The 19,563-nt window shown below is 45.1% G+C and overlaps 1 protein-coding gene across 1 annotated transcript; it reads left to right on the top strand.

Moving 5' to 3' along the window:
• Nucleotides 1-390: 390 nt before the first annotated feature.
• Nucleotides 391-18,619, top strand: pcnx2 (pecanex 2; the record flags this gene model as incomplete). Its single annotated transcript, XM_068759068.1, is given in 39 exon segments — nucleotides 391-593; nucleotides 1,550-1,667; nucleotides 1,765-1,804; nucleotides 2,675-3,171; nucleotides 3,293-3,487; nucleotides 3,901-4,329; nucleotides 4,429-4,612; nucleotides 4,731-4,881; nucleotides 4,968-5,110; nucleotides 5,330-5,408; nucleotides 5,909-6,044; nucleotides 6,357-6,499; nucleotides 6,936-7,089; nucleotides 7,231-7,263; nucleotides 7,451-7,622; nucleotides 7,773-7,883; nucleotides 8,390-8,481; nucleotides 8,747-8,856; nucleotides 9,156-9,264; nucleotides 9,595-9,687; nucleotides 9,768-9,918; nucleotides 10,017-10,158; nucleotides 10,250-10,427; nucleotides 10,570-10,678; nucleotides 10,772-10,901; nucleotides 11,327-11,385; nucleotides 11,587-11,802; nucleotides 11,880-12,133; nucleotides 12,918-13,151; nucleotides 13,292-13,395; nucleotides 14,015-14,159; nucleotides 14,414-14,644; nucleotides 14,926-15,083; nucleotides 15,173-15,289; nucleotides 16,724-16,899; nucleotides 17,251-17,417; nucleotides 17,505-17,579; nucleotides 17,801-17,977; nucleotides 18,446-18,619. Coding segments are annotated over 39 exon segments (6,189 nt in total), but the record flags the coding sequence as incomplete, so codon positions are not given.
• Between the last annotated feature and the right edge of the window lie 944 nt (nucleotides 18,620-19,563).

The raw sequence follows: 19,563 nt of genomic DNA, 5'->3' as shown, positions 1-19,563 counted from the left end.
CTTTACAACAGAGATAAAGGCAATAACGGGTGATACAGTGATGTCTGATTAAAAGAGACTGGCATCAGGAAGGAAACCTTGATGAAGACAAAATGATAAAAACAACAAATGGGTTCCGATAGATCAATGCAGGACCTATTTTTCATCACTAGAGATAAAGAATATACTAGAAAAATGTATAATTGATCTATGGTTGAATAAATGATCCACCATTATATGTAAGGAACAACATGATCATAAGGTTTACTAATACATGAATTTCATCTACATACACAGAAGAAGAAACGATCGTATTGGCTGTTAGAGCACGAGGCATGAAATTAAACCCTGCTCTGGTTTTAGGAATGGAGATGCTCTGAATATCTGAGGCTCCTTCTCTCCTGTCCGCAGGCCCTGCCCCCAACCGCCATGGCTTTGAGCATCTACTGCACCTCCGTCACTATTTTCTTCATCCTCATCAAGCTAGCCAACTATCGGCTGCACCTGATGTTTGACGAGGGTGAGGCGGTGATCCGCAGCAGCCTCTCTGACCTCAGCAAAGCTCCGGAGAAGAAAAGCAATGCCTCAGACGCCTGCCTGCCTGCCAGCATCAGGTGAACACAGTCTTGTTTTAGTGGTATTGTAGTGGAATTAATTTGAGGTTGGTGAAATGTCCTTGTTCAGAGGTTTGGTCATCTGTAGGAAAGTGATGAAGGTCATTCTAGGGCATGTGTGTGAAGGGAACTCAACAAACTGGCAGCTTTGCCCCTTGTGATTTGAGTTTCTTTCCTGCCCGGGCAATCATTGCAAGATCAAGGTCAAAGGGCAAAATCCTTAATGGCACAACTCAGATATTAACATTAAATAGTTTTTATTCCAGCTTCAATCTACCCTTTATAATAATGGCCTTTCCATATTTGCCATCCTCTTTTCTGCTGTTACTTTTAGTCTCCTCCTTTTCTGTCTGAATGTGTCTATTTTTCTTTCTTTAATCCATTTTTGGATTATGTTTGAAGTGCTTGTGGAGAGATGAAACAGCAAGTCCAGACAAAATTATTTTTAGTGGCGCTTCTGTAAATCATATGACTTTAAACACAACATCCATAAACTCTCCATTTCTTCTGTTCTACTGCTGGACGTTCGGCTTGTCCCATCAGGGATCGCCATAGCAAATCAACCTTCTCCACTTCATCCTGTCCTTTGCATCGTCCTCCCCAACACCAGCCACTCTCATGTCCTCCCTCACTACGTCCATGTATCTTCTCCTGGGTCCGTCCTCTAGCCCTGTTCCCTGGCAGTTCCATCCTCAGCATCCTTCTACTGATATAGTCCCCGTCTCTCCTCTGGACATGTCCAAACTATCAAAGTCTGTCCTCTCTGACCTTATCTCCAAAACGTCTAACCTTCACTGTCCCTCTTTGTCTCATTTCTAATCCTATCCAACCTGGTCACTCCGAAGGAGAACCTCAGCATCTTCATCTTCGCCACTCTTTCTAAGCCATACATCAAGGTGTCAAAATGTTATTGTCCTTATTTATTTTTCTCCTGAACGCTTGTCTCTTCCCCACAGAAAGAGCAGCACAGTCCCTGACAGTGTTGCATTGTCAATGCTGGCTCGGAAGCGTCCCAGTTCTGTGATCCAGGTGACCATGAAACAGACTGAAACTGACCCGGGATTGATTGGGCTGGTGAGTGGCATTAAAACGCTGAACAACATGAATCCACATCAGAATCCACATTGTGTCCTAATGTTGCCCACATGTCTCTGAATTCTCGTCCATGCAGGACTGCTCAAAGTCAGATGAGGCGGTGAAGGCTGTAGAAGGTGATGCTGCTCTTTGACTGAGTTCCGTTAACAATCTGGATAAATGAGCAGAGAAGCGTCGCAAATATTCTGTTGCTTCCATAAAGAGTCACTGATGTGTGCAGTTTCAGTGAAATAGACTTTAGCTTAATGTAGATCTGACTGTCCACCTCTGATCTCATTTCTTATTTTTGACATTCCCTATAAATCTGCTCTTCTTTAGCTGTAATTATATCTTATTATCATAAAGAAGTGCGCTAAAGACACATAATCTGACCCATAGTTAAGCACAGGAGCAGAAAGTAAGAAAAGTCTGTGTTTGTTTGGTAAAAAAAAAAGAAATATCATGGTGGAATTTAAAGATGGAGATGAATTCATACACAGTACAGGTAATAACTGAGCTACTCTATTTAGCAGGTATATAGTTAAATCTGTTCTAAGGATGAAGAAAAAGGAAATTAGCCTAGATAATCCTGTCTGAGTCAGCCTAACCCATCCTTTTAAAATATTAAGCTTCCTCAGATGGAGATATTTTGTTTTCTAACAGAGCATTAACTGTCTAGCCACATTTCAAGGTTAAAGCTTTTTCTTCTTATATGTGATTACTAATGTTTTCAGCAGAGACTAAAATAATCTAATGAAATAATTCACCAATGATTCAGAGGATCTTAAAGGGACTAGAGGAGGATTTGTCGATCAGATGTAATAACTCCAGACATAATGGGTTTTATTTTAGAGAAGAAGGTTTAGATTTTCTTCTGAATGACTATGGAATAAACATCTGGATAGAGTTTGTGTAGTTTTATTTCGGGGTGGTGCAATTTGTATTTTAGAGCAGTTTTATTATTGCTATAGTTTGTGTGACAAACTTTGTATGTGATGCTATTCCAGCGCGGGCTGAGGGTGCTGAAGAGGAAAAGGGGGGCGGAGTCTCACACACAAGCCCAGCGGCGTCTCCAGATGATCACTCCAGCCCCAATCCCGACCAAGCTGCCCCCCTGCTGCAGGCCCAGCAGAGGCCCCCGTCTGGAGCCGAACGAGACGAGATGCTGCCTACTCGTGGGACAGAAAAAATGGACGTTGAAGTAATGGAAACGGCTTCTCTGACAGATGGGCTGAATATCCAGAATTCTTTCAGTGAGCAATCAGAGCAGGAGCAAACGTCGGAGAACGACTTGGAGCAGCGAAGAACAGAAGAGGAGGAGAAAGACAGTGAGGGAAAAGATGCCGCAGACACAGAACCAGCGGATGAGGGTCTGCCTCCGTCCAAGGGAAGTGAGGAGAGTGAGGAGGAGAGCGAGGGGCACAAGGAGTCCCCAGATGCCAACAATAACTCTCTGGAGACTCGTCAGGATGATGTCATCAACATCCCAGAGCCTCCTCCACAGGTAGGCTGCACAAACCCAGAGGAAGGGAGCTTCCAATGACAACGATACTTTAGCCGAAAGGATTGAAACAGTTGATCTTGTACATCTCGGGTAGAACTCAACAGCTCACGTTGTCTCTCAGGCTGAACCTGACGAAGAAGAGTTCTGTTCTGATGAGATCGAAGTGGTTCTGGTAGACAACTCAGGCCCCGGGCCGGTGTCTGCTCGGCTCGATGAAAGCGACACGGTCAAGATCATCATCACTATGAGCTGCGACCCTCAGACCGCTGCTCAGCTGGAGGAGAGCGTCAAGCAAAGTCTTCTAGAGAACACGCAGGTGAGAATTACTTTAGACTTTACGAACCCAAACAGCCTTTTAAATGCGCTTGTTTTGAATTTTCATTTAGATTTCGGACAATTTGAAATAAATATTTGTGGGATTGACACAAGTCTGACTGTGATGTTGTAACAATCAACGCTCGAGCAGGTCAGCAGGGATTTATAGGAATGAAATACGATCCACATTATCTATTACATCTGCGTCTGGGAATTTACTCCTCACTTGTCGTCTCAATTTCCAAAAATTCCAGTCGTATGTATCAAATCTCCACGATCCCATCTGGCGAATGAATGACTGGTAGGATCAGACAGCTTTGTTTGCTCCGTTTTAGCTGTTAACATCATATTGTTGTTTGTGATTTAGTTCCATTTGTAAAATGCAGCATTAAACGTCCTCTCATGCCCCACAAGGCTCAGAAGGAAGCAGCAGAGTGTCTCATCAAGATCCCCGTAATAACCTTCGACTCCCCTGAGGAGGACAAGCAGGAGGCGCGAGAGGGAGACGATGGGACCGGCTCAGACGCCGACCCCACCCTGAAGAAGACGACGAGCCAAAGTGAAGAGTTTCACCTGTGCAGAGAAACAGTCGTCTCCGAGTTCGCCACGCTGGAGAGTCCAGATCCAGACCAACCAAGCCTGCAGCTGACTAACGACAACAGCTCTTCAGGTATCGATGTCCATTCCCAGACCAACGACGTGGATCCTCTGGATTTGCAAGGTTTCCTGCGTCTGCCACCGACTTCGGCCCGCTACGGGCCCGGAGGAAGGACTCACATCCGCGGGATGAGCATGGACAGCGGGAAAGATGCTGTCCTGCTTCCAGCTCGCTCACATAACACAGTATGTTGGGAGTTAAGATCGGTTTCTCTTTGTGTTGCATGTGAAAGCGCACACACACACACACACACACACACACACACAAATGTGTCTCTTTATCAGGCCACCATGACAAGTTCTAAGTCCGATCTGGAAGCGAAGGAGGGCCAGATTCCAAACGAATCCAACTTCTTGGAGTTTGTCTCGTTGTTGGGGTCCCTGAGCACCAGAGCAGGAAGCTCCGGCACGCCAGAAGACGACGGAGCAGAATGCAAAGAGGCTCAAGGAGCTGCAGAGGACGTTGAATGTCAGCAGGAAGGTGTGTGCCTGCAGTGTCACCGCGATCGTCTCAATGAGTTATTCGGCCAGTCAAGAGTCTTTTTTTTGCAAGAGCACAGATGAATTCCAGATGAATTTGTTTGCAGAGATTGTGGCTCTCAGACCAGATGAGACGATAACAGAGGCGGACGCAGGCAGCAAATCAGAGAGACCCAAGCCCCCCAGCAGTCTACATGCTGACACGCTACAGGGCCAGGCCATCCCGCCCACACGGATCCCAATCGTCTCTCCTGACAGGTACATCAGCACAGCCCCGTCGTTCACTCAAAATAGGAAGCTGTTCATCCAGGACGTCCAGGTGATGGCGTTGTGTGTGTGTGTAGTCCACAGACAGACAGGGAGAAGGATCCAGACTACGATTCTCTGCCCTCACAAACCTCCCAGTCAGAGAGCTCCATGCTGCAGGTGATCTGTAGACCCGAGGCCACCAACAAAGAAGAGGCCTACACCTTTCATACCATACATAGTAAGCATGTTTCTACTGGGATGTGGCAGTTTGAGCTTTTCAACTCATTTGTTGCACGTGCAGAGGACTCTCTGCAAGCTTTTAGATCAAATGACATTTTTCTGGAGTTTCTCCAAGAAATGTCTTGAATGTTTGTCTTCAGTGATGAAGTGTTACCCACATAATGGATCAGCTGTTGGGTGCATTACTTAGCCAAAGGGAATCTGTCTGTCTCACCAGGAGACAGGCCCCGGAAACTGTACGCAGAGAGAGCTCTCAACCTGCCGCTGGGAGCGGAGCTCATCACCGGCAACATGTGGTACTGCTCGAAAATCTCTATTTCACCCTCCTTCCTTCATCATGTCTTCATGTCTTGATTACCCCCCCCTTAAAGCAATTGGTCTGCTCGGTTCTGAAAAGCTTACAGAGTTTGATGAGTGAACATGACTCTGTCCTTTCTTTTTGAAATATGTTGCTGGCATCAAATTATAAATGACAATATTATTCTCAAAGACAATTAAAAAAAAAAGATTATGTGTAGATGTTTGATGTGTTTTGTGATATATTCAATTACAAATGGGGTTTCATTGATTTGCAAAATTATTGCACACGGTTTTTAAACTTTACACAGCTTCCAAGAATTTTGGAAAAGGAAATGGACTATTTTCATCCCCTACTCTTCATTTCCCTATCCCGCCACATACCTTTCCCACTGCTTCCTGTTTGCCTGCATCTCCTCCCTGAACTATTATTAGTTCAGGTCGTTTCCAAATGGTAACGGCCATCCTGATTCATCCGTGTCTGTCCGTGTGTGTTCAGCGACCTGCTGTCGACGTCTTCAAACTCCGAATGTCAGGATGGTCTGGTGGGCAGTCACGCCGACTGCCCTTTTCAGCGACGGATCATCCCTGCGCACAGGCTTCGGCCGAGGAGGACACACCCTGAGATTTTCCAGGTATCTGCTTGGCTTCAGCTTTGACTCCCGACCCTGACATAAGCTGCCCCGGTCACCGAAGCTGAAGCGGCTGCTCTGCTGAATCATTAATGCTTCACTTTCTGAGAGTAGAAATGAAAAACATGCTGTGTGTCCCATACGGATCCTGGGAGGGTGTTGAATTATCCCTCATGGGAAATCATATTGATATAAAACAATCGGACTCTTGTGTTTGTGTATTCACTTTCACGTTGCTACAATGTTTTTGTTTTGTGTGTGTGTGTGTGTGTGTGTGTGTGTGTGTGTGTGTGTGTGTGCATGTTTGGGTGTCAGGAAGAGGACTCTTTGGATGAGTCATCTGAGACTTCCACTCAGGAGAAACCAACCAGGAAGATTTATTACAAACTCAAACTGTATCCTGGGCGGTGGATCAACATTTTATACGACCGGCTCACTCTGCTCGCCCTCTTGGACAGGTAATATAAAAGAAATGTCTAAACGTAACGACATTTAGACATTGGTGTCTTTAGATTTCTAAACTATTTAAAATGTTCACATTTTACACCTTAATTTGTTTTTGTTGTGCTGGTTTTGGTGTTTCACATAATTCGCAATTTTCCTTCTGATGGAAAAGCTGATTTCACTCTCTGGCTATTTGTTCTGCTGCTGTTTTTTTCCCCCAAAATCAATATATATCAATATCATCTGATTTATTTGGGCAATTGAATCAGTGGATTTTCATTTTTTTTTTTTCAAGTTTATTTTGTCATTTTCTGGGTTGAGCAGCAATTTCTTCCTTTCATACCTTATTCTCTTTTTTAATAGATTTTCGTTCGTACAGCTGTGACTCCCTTTGTGTGAAAGGGTGAACTGTAAGCCACTATAAACGGTTTATACTGCTTGTATCTATAGGAACCAGGATGTTCTGGAGAACCTACTTGCAGTCTTCATGGCCTTCCTGGTTTCATTTCTGGGTTTTGTGCTTCTTAACCACGGCTGCTTCAAAGACTTCTGGGTCTTCCAGTTCTGCCTAGTAATTGCCAGCTGCCAATATTCATTAATGAAGGTACGGAAATCTCTTCTGAAGGATATCTTGACTAACTTCTGCATCCAGCCTGAATATCCTGTGATATCTAAGGAAATGATTGTTGTGATATTTACTGACAAACGAGGATTAGTCATTGGCTCCTGTGGTTTTGTTTTAAAGAGCGTTCAACCAGATGCTGCCTCGCCAACACATGTGAGTTTAACGTTTCTTTGTTCGTGCAGAAATGTTGCAAATCAAAGACAAAATAAACTCCAGAAAAAACATCTTATAAGATCATATAAGATCCTGTCCTGTTAGCAACATATTGACTTTACATTTCTGAGCCTGCGCTGGTTTATTGAGCATCGTGACCATCGTGTGCTCATGTGTGTATCTCCAGGGTCACAACCAGCTGGTGGCCTACAGCCGAGCTGCCTACTTCTGCATCGTCTGTGCTCTGATTTGGCTGCTAGAGCAACTGCTGAGGAGGAAGGACCTACCAGTCTCCACCCTGTACGGCATCACCATCGTCTGCCACGACGTGCTGCACGTCACACGAGACCTGCTAGTGGGTGGGTATAGCTGTTCACATGAAGTTGTCAAATTATGTTTTGTTTTCTGGTAGCCCTGGAGCTGCTATTGAATATTTTCTCATGTTTTAAAACGTGAATTTGTCCTTGAGGGATGCTGAGAAATGTCCTTTTGTTTAATACATTGAACAGGTTTTACCTACTGCTTCCCAATCACATTCCTGGTTGGCCTTTTCCCTCAGATCAACACCTTCACCATCTACCTGCTGGAGCAGATTGACATACACCTTTTTGGAGGAACAGGTTAGTGAAATAGCATTTTGAACTCAGCAATGCTTGTGCTCACAAAATTCAGATCCCATGTGGATGTTCATTTAAATATTACTTTATTTCTGCAGGATTCTGTGGATATAATGGTTCTGGTTTAGATTCCGAAAACATTAAATATTACAAATTTAATATTGGCTACAAAACTTCAATTTGATTCAGGAATTTAGGATTCTGAAAATCAGCTAACCTTCTTTTTTGAGACATTAGGGCGTGGCTTGATCAGATTTTAATGACGGTGACCAATCATAATTGGATTCTGAATTAAGGAGCGATGGGAATTTCTGCAACTAAGTACAGAGAAAAAAAGAGACGCAGAAATCTCTCACGTGGAATGTCTGGAAACGTCCTAACTGTTGCAGGAGGTGTGATTGTCAAAATAAGTGAGCGATTTAAAAATCATAAAACTGAACCCACAATGTCTCTTTCTGGGTTTCTCAATGTTTGACGCTCACCCAGCTTCTCTCTAATTTGTGCATCAGCTGCTACGAGTCTCATCTCTGCGATCTACAGCGTCCTGCGCAGCCTGTTGGCTTTGTCTCTGCTCTACGGCTTCTGCTTCGGAGCGCTCAAGGTAAAAAACGAAAACAGATCAGGTAGGAAGTCTGTTCTCTTTTCCCTCTACGTTGTGAAACACGGGGAGTTTAGATAGAAATATCACGCAGCTGAGCAGCGCCACAAAGTTCCTTCAGTAGAGCAAAGTAACTATTTCCTTATAAGTAACTTAAGTAACTATTGCTATAGTCATCTTTGAAGCGGTCCGAGATCGCATTCTGGTTGGTTCATGTGGAGCTGATTCACACCGTTTTGTGTGTGTGTGTGTGTGTGTGTGTGTGCAGGAGCCGTGGGATGAGCAGCACACCCCAGCTCTGTTCTCTGGTTTCTGTGGCCTGCTGGTGGTCTTCTCCTACCACCTCAGCCGACAGAGCAGCGACCCCTGTGTGCTAATGTGAGCCCCTGTGTGTGTGTGTGTGCGTGTGTGTGTGAGCATATTTTTGTTTGCATGCACATAACACTTTGAATAATCTTTAACATGAATACAGTATTACATAAATGCATGGAAGAAAGAGAAGCATTCTTAGATGCATATAGCGTCCTCTGTTTTTCATTTTTAATGATTATTGCAAACAAAGAGTAAAAATAAACACACACACACACACACACACACACACACTCAAATACATTGCTTTGTGTTCTTTAACTTTACAAGACCCTCTCATCTTACATGCGTGACATTTTTATTGGCAGGTCTCTGATCAAGTCAAAGATCATGCCCACCGCGGTGGAGAGTGAGGAAGAGGAGGAGGAAGACACGGCGAGTAAGGACCCGCTGCCGGAGAAGTTGCAGGACTCTATGGTGACTAAAGAGGACTGCACAGAAATAATCTCATGTAACAGTTCATTTGGATTATGATGATAAAAGATGAGTGATGTTTTAGGAGATTAATCGAAAAGCTTTTTTATTTTTTATTTTTGAATCGCGTCTCTCAATGATTACTATCAGATAACACACTTTACACTCCGTGTAGCACAGCGGTGGAATTAAGCGTGAGTACACGGGATTATCCATCAGAGACGACGAAGCCTCCACTACTTTTATCATCTTAACGGTAGTCGTGAATCTTAAATCGTCTCACTCTGAGAATGATCAGCCGGTAGAATCCTCCCTCCCTGCTCTGCTCCACAGAAGGAGATCCTGCTGTCCGATCTCGTGGTGTGCTCTGTCGCGTACATCCTGACCTTCGCCATCACTGCGAGCACCGTGTTCCTGTCTCTCAAGGTGAGCTCCTCCCTTCCTTCCTTTCACGCTGACTTCTGATCACATTGTGCCGGAGCGCTAACTCCAGGGATGTCTCCCAGCCCTTTGTGACCATCGTGCTGTATGCTCTGGCGGGGACGGTGGGGTTCGTAACGCACTACCTGATCCCACAGCTGAGGAAGCATCACCCTTGGTTGTGGATCTCCCACCCAGTCCTCAAGACCAAGGAGTACCATCAGTTTGAGCCACAAGGTCAGCAAACCTGCAGCTTCGTCAGTCATTTCACTCTCAGATGCCAGTCGGGCGTTCCTCTGTCTTTCTACCGAGCGTTTGTCGTTCTGGTGTTCCAGAGGACGCTGCGTTGATGTGGTTCGAGCGACTTTACGTGGGCCTGCTGTGCTTCGAGAAGTACGTGGTGTACCCTGCCATCGTTCTGAGCGCGCTCACTAATGACGCCTTCGCCCTCAGTCATCGCAAAAAGCTGGGGATCCAGTGAGTGGTGCCCGTTAATATGTGTGTGTGTGTGTGTTTGGTGAGCCGTACCCTTTCGTCGTCCGTCTAAAACGCTCCTTTGCACCCCCAGCTGCGATGTTCTCCTGACGACCGTCGCCGGGCTGAAGCTCCTGCGTTCGTCCTTCTGTGACCCCAGCTTCCAGTTCCTCACTCTGCTCTTCACACTCGTCTTTTTCCACTTCGACTGCCCCCGCGCCTCCGAGAGCTTCCTGCTGGACTTCTTCATCATGTCTATTGTGTTCCACAAGGTCAGATAACTGGAGACTAGTAGTGTTCCCTCTTCCTCCTTGCGTTTTGTATGTGTGCCACTCATATATGCAGAGGATGTACAGGTTTATTGTGGGGGGCTGCTGCAACATTATTGTGCTGTCGCTCACTGTGATGCTTCAGATGCGCGAGCTGCTGCTGAAGCTCCATTTCATCCTGGTTTACATCGCTCCCTGGCAGATCGCCTGGGGCAGCGCCTTTCATGCCTTTGCTCAGCCATTTGCCGTGCCTCGTATCCTTCCTCCAAGCCTTGCGTGCCGGTCCGCGTCTGCTTCACAGGGCATCGCTCTCTGTGCTGCTATTTCTTTGACTGACTTGTGTTCAGACTCAGCGATGCTGCTGCTCCAGACTCTTCTCACCACTGTCTTCTACACGCCGCTGGCTCCCTTTCTGGGCAGCGCCGTCTTCATTTCCTCCTACCCGCGGCCCATCAAGTTTTGGGAGCGGAACTATAAGTAAGGCAGCGTTGTTAATACGATTGATATTGTTCATCTTTATAATAAAACCTCCTTGCAGTCGGGGAAAAACAAAACTCACTACAGCATCACATTTATGTTAATCTATGTCTCAAATTAGTCCTAAACGAGTGCAGTTTGTTCAGTTTGAGTTTTATAAAATAGTATAGTGTCCAGATGTTTTAGGAAATGGTTGAGCTAGTAAAAAAAAAAGAAAAAAAAAAAAGACAACCATAAATTCATGTATTCTTGATCTATTTTTAAAAGGACTCTGGTCCTTCTAATTTATTGGTATTACTGCAACAAGCCTTTTGCTACCCAACGTTAGCACTCCAACTCTGTTTTATATGACAAACACGCAATCACACTATAAATGGTGACGTCGTCTCAACATGTGGTTTCGGACCGCCTCCTCTCTTCTGCAGCACAAAGCGCATTGACAACTCCAACAGCAGACTCGTGTCCCAAGTCGACAAAGAGACAGGTGAGTGATTTGCTGCACAACCCTGCATCATTGCTTTCATACATCGTCATTGCAGACGAATGAACGGTACATTGGATATGCTACACTTAGCACAAAATATAGAAATGAACTTCTTGTGGTTCTAATCGATTTGGGAAGGAGTCTTGATCTCTACATCCATTGATCCACATCCATTGATTTCCTGCTATCCCTCCCACACAGGGTGTGATGACAGCAACCTAAACTCCATCTTTTATGAGTACCTGACTCGCTCGCTCCAGCATTCACTCTGTGGCGACCTCATGCTGGGCCGATGGGGCAACTACAGCGCCGGAGACTGTTTCATTCTGGCTTCTGACTACCTCAATGCTCTGGTCCACCTGATCGAAATCGGCAATGGGTTGGTCACTTTCCAGCTGAGGGGTCTGGAGTTCAGAGGTACAGCTTTGACCCGCCCGTTCTTTGAATGCACCACGAGCTGCTTTGATGTCTGACCGACCTCCTCCACCTCTCAGGCACATACTGCCAGCAGCGAGAGGTGGAGGCCATCACAGAGGGCGTGGAGGAAGACGATGCGTGCTGTTGCTGCGAGCCGGGTCACCTGCCCCACACGCTGTCGTGCAATGCGGCCTTCAACCTGCGCTGGCTGGCCTGGGAGGTGATGGCCACCAAGTACCTGCTGGAGGGCTACAGCATCAGCGAGAACAACGCCGCCACGATGCTGCAGGTGTACGATCTGAGGAAGCTGCTCATCACCTACTATCTGAAGGTGCGCTTCATGTTCTGTGTGTGTAAACAAGTAGCTGTACAAGTTTTCACTATTGGATGTATTAATATTATATTCCTGTGACTCATTTTGATGAAGATTCTGCGTCACTTTGGGGTTTTTTAATTGGGAGTGTATTTTTGAACAATATGTCAACAAAAACTAAGAATAAGCTAATATAAATAAAAATTACGTGGCCATGGGCAGTCACTCTTTGCCAATGTGAATTATTATAATGTTTTTACATGGCTTGTTATTAACAAATAAATGTTAATATATTCAAATATGAATTTGGTTGAAATGACTCAAGATCAGGTTTTGTTGTGATAAAAATACCCCACTTTGTTTAGCTTACTTTAAAAAAAACTGAATTTACAATTAGCTCATAAAGAGGTGGAAAAAATTCACGTTTTGTAGCCTGGAGAAAACAAACCTTGATATTCTGCTTTTAGCATTGATTACAAGATGCATTTCTCAGGCAGGAGCTAAACAACTGCAAATTTTAAACAAAATGGTTTAAAGAAAAATACCTGAAATCTATAAAAAAAAAATCGTAACATTTTAAATGGCTCTAAAGAGCTCGCATTCCGAAGGTTAAATAGTTTGAACTGCAGATGAAGTCTTTCATGAATTAATTATCATTACAAATGGCAGCTTGCCAGCAGTGAAGCCACATGTGTGCTAATAGCTAGAGCACTGTCATTCCTTTCTTTGCTTTCTCTTGATTTGCCCACTAATTCTGTTTCCTCCCCCCCCCCCCTCCCCCCCCTCCCCCTTCTCCTCCCAGAGCATCATCTACTACCTGGTCCACTCCCCCAAACTGTCGGCCTGGCTCAAGGACGCCACCATCCAGGAGACGCTGCAGTCCTACACCAAGTGGCACCACATCGAGCGCGACCCTCAGGTCTTCAGCGTGAAGATCGATGAAGACTACGTGCACTGCCTGCAGGGCGTGACGCGGGCCAGCTTCTGCAACGTCTACCTGGAGTGGATCCAGCACTGTGCTGGAAAGATGGAGACGGTAAAACATCTTCTGTGTTTGATGTGGTCCCAAACACACTGTTTAGCGTTACATACGTACATCAATGCTTTACGCTTAAATAATGAACTGATCATTGATTTTCTCATGCCCTGCCTTCGTGCTTGTTTTTTTGCGTGCAGCCAGTGGAAAGTGACGAAGACTCTCCTCTGGTCACCCTGTGTTACGCTCTCTCAGTCCTGGGTAGGCGATCTCTCGGCACAGCGTCGCACAACATGTCCAACAGGTACTAAATGTTCAAAAACCAAAGAGCGACTGAAGCAGATAGATGAGTTTGGCTGAATTACGTTCTGAGTGCCGCTGTCATTGGGCTGTTGTTGATATAATGGGGCCGCTGAGCAGCCTTGATGGGGGTTTCGTGCTCGCTGAGTGCTGTCTGGATGCTTTTAAATCCATTTATTATGTTTTCTAAGTGGTCTACAAAGATCTGCTTTTTTTTTTACTGTGTGTAAGTTATGTTTTTCATTTCTCCAATTTTCCCTTTGAAGTATCAATATCAATCCGATTGTGTAACACATTTTCATCTAATGATGCAATAAAAGGGAATCAATCCTAACTTTTTATCACAAGTCTGTTTTTCCTGCATTCAGAATTGTTTCATTTGCTTCCTATAAATTAAAGACATTACAGTTAATGGTACACTTTGAGTGTTTGTAAATGTACTGGAAAACATTCTCTGTCTAAACCAGCAGGGGGCGTCAGTAGCCAAATCTTTGTCCTTTCGGGCAGATTTCAGACGCGGTCTTTGCTTTGAGTTTTTGTGCTTTATATTCTAACAGTGCATCATTTCTTTTTTTCTTCCTCCACCTTGTCATCCATCTATCCCCTGCCCATCTGCCGCTAAGCCTGGAATCATTTCTGTACGGCTTCAACACCCTGTTTAAAGGCGACTTTCGCATTGCCACCAAAGATGAATGGGTTTTTGCAGACCTGGACCTCCTGCAGAGGGTGGTGGCCCCTGCAGTCAGGATGAGCCTCAGACTGCACCAGGTAAAGCATATAAACTCTCCTAATCTGTCCTCATATATGTGTCGTTGTTTCCTCTCTTGTGCAGAAGCATTCAGATTTTGTTTTAAACCTACAACTCTGTGAAGATTTAAAGGCACATTTCTCCAATTCTATTTTTTTCTTTCTTTTTTGTACAATTTTAGCAGACCGTGTGTTGTTATATTTTGTGCTTTTGAATCGACTGTGTACAGTATGTAAGGCGACTTTGTGAAATGAAATCTCGCCTGCCCTCTCAGGATCATTTCACGTGTCTGGAGGAGACGGAGGAGGCGTCTGTCTTGTACGAAGCCATCACAAACTACCGCAGCAGCCTGGTGATCTGCCACGAGAGTGACCCCGCCTGGCGTAAGGCGGTGCTATCCAGCCGCGACACACTGCTCACGCTGAGGCACATGATTGATGATGGCACGGACGAGTACAAGATCATCATGCTGTACAAACGCCACCTCAGCTTCAAGGTCATCAAGGTCAGAGGCAGACAACCACCTCAGTCACTTCTCCGTTTGTATTTCTGGGCATCAAACGTGTATTTATGTTTGTGTGTTTGCACATTTTTTCCTTCCATCTTCCACCGGGGCCGGCTCGCGGAAGGAAACAGTCTCAGCAGGGATTTCCAAACTTCCCTGTCCTCTTTCAGGGGGGGGGGTAATAGTCTCTCCAGCCTGTCCTAGTTCGTCCCCGAGGCCTCCTCCCGGCATAAATGATTTAATAATCTGTGATAATAACGTCTCCTTTGGTCTCTCTGCAGATAAACAAGGAGTGTGTTCGAGGGCTGTGGGCAGGCCAGCAGCAAGAGTTGGTGTTCTTAAGGAACCGGAACCCGGAACGTGGCAGCATCCAGAACTCAAAGCAAGCACTGAGGAACATGGTGAACTCATCCTGCGATCAGCCGCTGGGCTACCCCATGTATGTCGCTCACTGCAGGGCGTTCGCTGTCGCACAGAGCAGAACACGAATGAACTTTAAATATGAATCTTTACGTCCTTGCTTCTCAGGTACGTGTCACCTCTAACGACGTCATACGCAGGAACACACCGCACCCTCCGCAGCATCGGAGGAGGGGCTCTAAGCCTGGATATCATTCGTTCCTGGCTCTGCTCTAAATGGTTACGGTCAGTTGACAATAAATTATCTTTATAGAAATTATAGAAAAACGTGTTTTGTTTTTTTGACACCTCAATCAGCGTCTCTGGCCTTTGCCGTCTTTTCCAATTCCCTCCAGCGCAACAAACTGTCGGGATGACCTTCTAACGATATTCTCCCCGGAGAGGAAAAAGAGGCTCTCCTAATTTTTTTGTGTAGATTCCAGGCTGTAAAACAACGTGACTGTGAAAGGAAGCTTGCAGGTTTCAGTTCCTGGAACAACCATCGACCTCTGATGGATACGTTTAATTTGTTTGGATATGTTTAGAGCGCACACTTACAGAAAAAGTTCCGAGGGGCGTAATCAATGTAAGCTCAGGGTCACTGCCCTGATGCAGATACTCACCGTAGACAAAATGGCACGTGTCGAGACTTCATATAAGTAAATCCGTTTGTTTATTCCTAAACTGCCCAAATGCAGCATTGGCTTTTCGATGGTTTATTAGAGGTAAAAGGTTGATATGATGGGATGTCTAAATGTATTGATGGGAATCAGTCTGGATGATTCTCCGTGGATTGATCACTCAGTGGTAGACGTGCTCTGGAGAGACTTCCCCTGCCAACTTCCTGCACTCTTAAACACAGAGGAAGTGGAGAGCACACACGAGACATGGTCGTGCCGCACTTCCTCTGGCTCTACATCCTCCACTCGCTTCCTGTCTCTCCCTCTGTTCTTTCATTTTGTCGTTCAGCCTCTCCGTTACACGCTGTCCTCAGTTTAGCTCATCCAGCATGCTCTGTATTAACCTTTGCAGGCCAGCTCATGTGTGGGTGTCAGTGTGTGTTTGCCCGTGTCTTTGCGTGTCAGTGTGTGTTTGCCCGTGTCTTTGCGTGTCAGTGTGTGTTTGCCCGTGTCTTTGCGTGTCAGTGTGTGTTTGCCCGTGTCTTTGCTTGTCTGTGTGTGTTTGCCCACGTCTTTGCTTGTCTGTGTGTGTTTGCCCGTGTCTTTGCGTGTCAGTGTGTGTTTGCCCGTGTCTTTGGGTGTCAGTGTGTGTTTGCCCGTGTCTTTGCTTGTCTGTGTGTGTTTGCCCGTGTCTTTGCTTGTCTGTGTGTGTTTGCCCGTGTCTTTGCTTGTCTGTGTGTGTTTTCCTGTGTCTTTGGGTGTCAGTGTGTGTTTGCCCGTGTCTTTGCATGTCAGTGTGTGTTTGCCTGCGTCTTTCTGACTGTGTGGGTTTCTCTTAAGCTCCAGAATAGACTCGATTTTTAAGGTGTTTTTAAAAATAAATCTCACTAGGTAACCAAACTTCAGCTTTATTAATTTAGTAGTAAGACTAGATTGGTGTGTATCATGTGTGTGTGTGTGTGTGTGTGTGTGTGTAAGCTGCTCTCATAGCCACAGGCTTGAATTATTGTCTCTTGCCCTGATGAGGGCTTGAATGAACGCGTCAGTGTGTCTTCTTCAGGGTACGCAAGGACAACTTGACCAGCTGTAACAGTGGCGTGAACATGGATGACGTAGACTGCGGCGCCGGCGGTTCGTCCTCACTGAGCCACAACCGGCCGTCCTCCGTCACGTCCAACAGCCTGAGCCTCTACCAGCGCAGAGCCAGGACACACAGCCACAGACACCACAACACAGGTCCAGTACACACAACGCCACTTACAGGCAATCAGATCCAAAGAAATCTTCCAATAATCCAAAAAATGCTGAATATCACATCCAATAACCGGGAAAGATACGGAAATGATAAAAAGTCAATCATATATGTGTTATTAGCTTTTACGTTTGATATTTAAAGTAGATTATAATCAGATTTCTTTTTAATCTGTACAGTTTTAGCTTTTTTTTTAGAACAATACTGGTAATGCAAACAAATAAAATGTAATTGTCTTTTTAATCTTACCGTCTTCATCGGCCTTAAGAAAGAAGATTTATCTTCCGTGGTGTAATTGAATTGGAATCTATTTTTTACTGTGCGTGCTTCCCCAGCCAGGAGAGAGTACCGCAGCCGATCAGTTCAGCCTCAGAGTCAGCGCCCGCCCGTCAGCAGCCAATCAGGACCCATTCTGGACTCTGGCTCTACCAATGGGCTTGTCCAGCGCCTGTCCAACAGTCAGCTGTCTTTCAACACGTCCATTGCCTCCATATTTTCCCAGGTAAACACACAAACTTTGCAGCTTTTTTTTACATTTATTTCTCTCATCTTTAAACTGTCTTGTTTAAAGATTGTCGTCTGCCTTCAGGTCCCTCGTCTCTCAGGAGCTGCTGGGATCAGCTCGCAGCTCCAGGCGGCGCAGCATCAGCAGCGCTCCAGCCAGGTGACACACCACAGTGTGTGACCTATGGTCACAGAACACAATGTACAGACAGCCACACCAAATGGAAACACTGCTTGGGCTTTTTTTAAAGGATGCCCTTTAAAAAGAAAAAAAAAAAAACTTTTGACAATAAATTATTATTTAGACACAAGTTTCTGCTTAAATGAGCAGCATTATAAGCTAGAACTACATATTCTTCTTTTGTGGTGCCTCCTGCCCAGGTCTCCTCCTCTTCATCCACTCTAAGCCTGCTGTTTGGGAAGCGTAGTTTCTCCAGTGGCCTGGTTATCTCTGGGCTCTCTGCTGCAGAAGGGGGGAACACCACGGACACACAGTCGTCGTCCAGCGTCAACATTGCCATGGGACCCTCACACAGGTCCAGCAGCAGGGCTACGCAGGTAAGGGATACGTCGACAGGTGCGCGATGCAAAGATCCTGGCTTTTAATGCACAGTGTACAAAAGGACAGAGCCTCCTCTTACCTGCAAATTAGCTTTCAAACAGGACAGCAAGATATACAGAACAGCATAAAGTTTATGTTTATGATGAATAAAAATGACCCTATAAGAATTTAATTTTAATGGGTAAGGGTTCACAAGAGCTAATAGATTGCATCTGCAACTCTGGTACTGATACAAGGATCTATAAATCACCTTTTAAAACTATCAACTTTAAGATTTAGTCATTGCTGTAGCTTCTGTGCTGCTCTGTCTGGAGGCCATTCAGATGTAGAAGGCCTGGCAGTTTTAGACATGACACCATGGGAAAATAAAAATCCTCCTCACCGTTTTCTTTTTTTACTGAGTAGGATTTAAGCCGGCTAATATTCCTCCGATGTGTCTCCTCCTCTCTCGTCCTCTCTCACAGTGGACGTCAGAGCCATACGAGAGCGTAGACCTCACATATTCCAACGGCGCCATCGCCGTAAAAGAGGCCGTGGAGCCCAGCGACCTCGGCTGCAGCCAAGGATTGGACGAGACCCAGGAGGATTTGGAATCTTTCTCAGAAGCCCCAGAGGCAACGGATCAGAAGACTATCTGAGAGAAGAAAAACATGACACACACACACACACACACACACACAGACGCGAAAGTGCCCATACGTATGCATTTACACAGATGCGACTGTACGACAAGCTATACACAAACCTGCCTCCTCTTCTGTTCTCTTGTGGTCTCACTCAGTTGTCTGACTGTAAATACGTCTGAAAACACAGTTGATGAAATAAAGACCTTTTTAGATGAGCTTGTCTCTTTCTGCTCCTGTGGCTCAAAGGTTTGGTTCAGATGTGGTAGTTCAGGTTCATGCTGTATGTTGGTTCTGTTGTTACTTACATTTCTACACAGTTTTGGGTTCGGGATGGCGTTCATTAAATTGAATTTGAGTTTTTAGTATTTTTAGACTCAATAAGTTTAAAATTGACTACCTTTTAAAGCAAACAAATAAAATATTGATATTTCCCCAAAAATGTTATTTGACAGAAGCTTTTACTTTGAGCTCCAGGTTGGAAGAAAGCAGCAAGCAGCAAATGAATAAATAAAAACAAACCTCATGCATATTGAATTGCTTTCTTTTTTACTGCTCAAAATTGGGAGAATGGTGAAAATTGCCTTGGTCATCTCATATTTCACAATTTCTGGTTTAAGCTTTCTTATTTTAATATTATTCTCAACACGGCATATTGACGCCCTTTGTCACGCGTCTGATCACAACGCTAACGGAATCCAAAATGTCACAAAGAGGGCAGCATGATGCTGACATTCAGAGAATCAGAGAAACGCCACAATCACTGGCAGCCCATACATTATTTAAGATGCTTGCACAAATTAAAGATAAATAGAGGTATTTCACTAGATAAGTGAATTTCTTTTACTTGCTGTAGACAGGAGGGAAATTATGCTTATTTCACTGTATGTTCTGGTTTCTAAAAAAAACAGAACATTATCTCTTGGATTGCAAGTGCATTTACACCGTGTATCTGCGGG

Source organism: Brachionichthys hirsutus, unplaced genomic scaffold (genome assembly GCF_040956055.1).
Source record: "Brachionichthys hirsutus isolate HB-005 unplaced genomic scaffold, CSIRO-AGI_Bhir_v1 contig_808, whole genome shotgun sequence".
Lineage (NCBI taxonomy): Eukaryota > Metazoa > Chordata > Actinopteri > Lophiiformes > Brachionichthyidae > Brachionichthys > Brachionichthys hirsutus.
The sequence above is the reverse complement of the archived record's forward strand: the minus strand, read 5'-3'. Positions and strand labels throughout refer to the sequence as shown.